Here is a 3,403-nt window from a genome sequence, read left to right as displayed (position 1 = left end):
CAATTCCATGGAACCATGTAGGGATAGCATGGGAAAGGATACGATAGAAACGAATTTAGTATTATTACTTTTGGGCCACACAAAGGAGGAGAGTAGAAGGCAAGCAAGCAAGCATACCTACACCTTTTCAAAGAAGAATTTCACATTTTTGTGGAAGGAGGTCTAGACCCAACATTGCAACATTCATATGGTTATCATTGAAAAACTCAGGTTTCAAAATGAACAGCCAATTTTAGTGAAATTGCACTTTTCCATAGGCTAATTAAAGAAACCTCGAGCAAAAGGCCAAAAGGTCCATGGACCATAAATTATCTAAGTTCCATCTGCAGATGCAAAGACGACTTTTTTCATGTCATTTAACTTATGACCTATTTAAAAACTATAAGAGAATAAAAACCAAACTCAAAAATAATTAACGCACAGCTATAGGATCCAGCCCAAATTTGAGCTAAAATCAGATGAGACCCATCCAAGAATCACAGGAGCACATCCCCCAAGATACCCAAGATATCCTCGAGTGTCTTTCTCCTTTTGAACAGAATATTATCTCCCACTCCAAGAAGATCAGATTCTGTTTTGCATGAATGGACAGATTTGGGTACAAGCAGTCCACAGTCTCCTTCGAACCCACCTGTGTCAAAGAGGTATAAATTTAAATTTGACAATACTTCTAGGGCAAACTCATGTTAGGCTATTGGTGGTGCTATCAACAGAAATAATAAAGGCCAAATTTTATTGTCAATTATCTGAAATTCAAATGGGAAGGCAACAAATAACCAAGCAGAAAGGATTGCATGGTTAAGGGAATTAATTTTTGCAGATCCAATATTCACCGTTCAATAGTAATTGAAAGAGAGTCTGAAACTATAGTTTATATATTGAATGAAGTAACATCCAGTAAAGATTGCTTCCTCTGAAATAAAGTAAACTGGATCAAAGGTCTAGCAATAGAAATAGACTTCTCTACAGAAGGAGTAGAAAGATTACCACTTCATTTGCAAACCAAGCAACAGAACTATAGTCTGCTCTAGTAAGTTCTAAACTGGATAGGAAAACCAGTGCAGTAAACGAACATACCCCTCAGCTGACAAGGGTAACATTGATTGTCTGCAGCCCCATTCAGAGACTCAGGAGCTTGACGACTTGTGGGATCAGAAATGCCCAGTGCTGCAACTGAAACGTGAGGATATTTGCCCTGAAAACCTCGTGTGCTCAATGAAAAACAAAACGGATGAGAGAAGCTGTGCATCTATTAACAAAACGATTACAAGTCTTGTCTACTATAGCTTGCATGGAGTGCCAGTTTGCTGTATGGTCTAATATCTGCACTATATATTTACTGGCAGCTTGTATGATGATAAATATAGGATCAAAGCCTGTTAGGAGATCAGAACGCAAAACCAGTCTCTCACCCTCTGCTTCAAATGCTTTTGTTTGTCATGGAAGTTCTGTTTCAGGATCAAGGAAGTTCTCCAATTCTGAAGCCAGGAATTTGAAGTGTATAAAACGTAGGGAAAACACCAGACATGGACACAACCTGAACAAAATCCTGATGGATTAATGTATGTACTAGACTGGTACCAGATTGTCGGCCTGATATAGATATAGATCTTTCTAGCTGCGCAAAAAAACGAACTAGAAGAAAAAAAACACCAAAACAAAAGTATAAGCAAATTACATCGAACGAGCTAGTCTCAACAGCCCAGCATTCCTTCATGATCAACTTCAAAGCTTTACAATGGTTAGACTGTACTTACAACCAATGTATTACTATAAGCAAATCTAATATTGAACTATGATAAGGTAAGGCAGTCAAGTTGATATCAATTGCATAAAATACCTATCAAGATATTTCGATGTAGATGAATCAGCTGCTACCTTGAAAGAGACACTTTCGAACATGTAAGATTAGACAACCATGCACTTAAGTTGAATGGTTTATGATATCATGCATAGATGCAGCCAAATAGAGAACCTTAAATAATGTTGAATCTAAACACAGTTTAAGAATTCATACCTGGAATAGGATGCCTCTATAATGGAGTCCCGACTTCCTGTGCTTGCTTGTGCTGACACCATCCAGTTTTAATCAAATATTTCTCGTGAAAAAATGCTTACAGCCATGCTTATGATGCCTGCTATCTCAAAACAAGGAGACTTAGGTTCCTATCATGCATCCGATAGCTCTTTTTTCTGACTGCATCCTGCTCTTAATCATCCTCCTTGTTTTCTCAGAGTCGATATCAGAGAGTCCTCCATACTCTCTTGTCTGCTCTTCCAATTATCAGGATCAGCAGATACACCGTCGGCCCCATCCGAAGAAACACACTGTAGCTCCTTTGACCTCCTCCGCCTACGTTTCTTCTTCCTCATCCTTCTCTGTTCCAAATAGGATTCGGCTAATCATCTTCACCTTCCTCCAGTTTGTTAACCTCCATGACCAACGTTTCTACTCCCTCTAAACCCTAGATCTTTCTTTCTAACCTCTGGGTCTTCCAACCATTTTTCCAGAGCCTATGGACGATACTCCTGTCGATTTTGTAAACCCTTGTCGCTCTCAGTAACACCTGATTAAGATTCCTCTTCAACTGAACTATTCCGAACAACATCTATGTGGCCATCTTTTCTCCAAACTTTAAGCCTCTCTCCAAATTTGAATTCAGAATATATGGAAAAATTCGAAGAGAAAATGACCTCATGGATGTTGTTGGAGCAACCACTGTCACTTACGGGACGATACCACTATATCAAACGCCGTGGCTTTGAAGCATTGTTCTGCTCTGCTATAAACCCTATTGTTTTGAACAAATTCGCACCCATCAACCAGTGGGAGTTCTCTTTGATCCGCTTTTCATAGCCTACCTCCATTGGTTCTCAGGGTTCTAAGTAGAAGCAGATTCGAGCGGTAGACCAGACTGATTGGTGATACAACATTAAAACCTAGCCAAGCAAAAACAAGACTGGTTGGTATCACGATATGAAACCCTACTCAAGCAAAAATTATATAAAGAATGGGAAGGTAACTACCATACCATTGCCGTGGCGAATGGGAGTAGGAGGGTGAAGTGATAGGAAGAGAAGTTTCTGAGTTGATATATATATGTCTGGCCCGAATGTATCTTGGTTGAATGTAGATAATATATATGATTTTCAATTAGGTTTATAGTGTGGTGGGAAAATTGGTTATGAGTTAGGTTTATTTTAATTATGGATTTATGAAGTGTGGAAAGGGAAGAGATTTGATTTTGTAGTGAATTTAGATTGGTTTAATTATATATGATTTTCAATTAGGTTTAAAGAGTGGTGGGAAAATTGGTTATGAGTTAGATTTATGTTAATTATGGATTTATGAAATGTGGAAATTAGCCTTTAATAAATCATATCAAAAAAAATACTATAGAAA

The 3,403-nt window shown here is 38.1% G+C and overlaps 1 protein-coding gene across 6 annotated transcripts; it reads right to left on the bottom strand.

The window, feature by feature from the left end:
- Positions 1-230: 230 nt before the first annotated feature.
- On the bottom strand, positions 231-3,120 carry LOC149216033 (uncharacterized). 6 transcript variants are annotated; one of them, XM_089392658.1, is made up of 3 exons: positions 3,033-3,120; positions 1,078-2,940; positions 231-631 (listed from the first exon to the last, which is right to left on the bottom strand). In XM_089392658.1, exons 2-3 carry the CDS (start codon positions 1,247-1,249, stop codon positions 477-479), a joined length of 327 nt encoding a protein of 108 aa, XP_089248784.1. In that variant the 5' UTR covers positions 1,250-2,940; positions 3,033-3,120; the 3' UTR covers positions 231-476. The 6 variants fall into 6 exon arrangements, 5 of the variants coding, with proteins under 5 accessions (XP_089248784.1, XP_089248786.1, XP_089248785.1 ...); XM_089392660.1 differs by lacking the exon at positions 3,033-3,120 and having other exon boundaries at positions 1,078-1,537; positions 1,679-3,011; XM_089392659.1 differs by lacking the exon at positions 3,033-3,120 and having other exon boundaries at positions 1,078-1,878; positions 2,018-3,011.
- Between the last annotated feature and the right edge of the window lie 283 nt (positions 3,121-3,403).

Source organism: Pinus tabuliformis, chromosome 1_1 (genome assembly GCF_031772625.1).
Source record: "Pinus tabuliformis cultivar Carrire ecotype Pingquan chromosome 1_1, CPIR1, whole genome shotgun sequence".
NCBI lineage: Eukaryota > Viridiplantae > Streptophyta > Pinopsida > Pinales > Pinaceae > Pinus > Pinus tabuliformis.
Note: the sequence above shows the minus strand (reverse complement) of the source record. Positions and strands in the feature narration are given on the sequence as shown.

Bases quoted from the DNA above. Each gene is read 5' to 3' on its own strand.
- LOC149216033 (XM_089392658.1), bottom strand. From the start codon at position 1,249: ATGCACAGCTTCTCTCATCCGTTTTGTTTTTCATTGAGCACACGAGGT. The intron at 632-1,077 runs GTATGTTCGTTT...TCTTTGACACAG, and splicing joins TTACCCTTGTCAGCTGAGGG to GTGGGTTCGAAGGAGACTGT.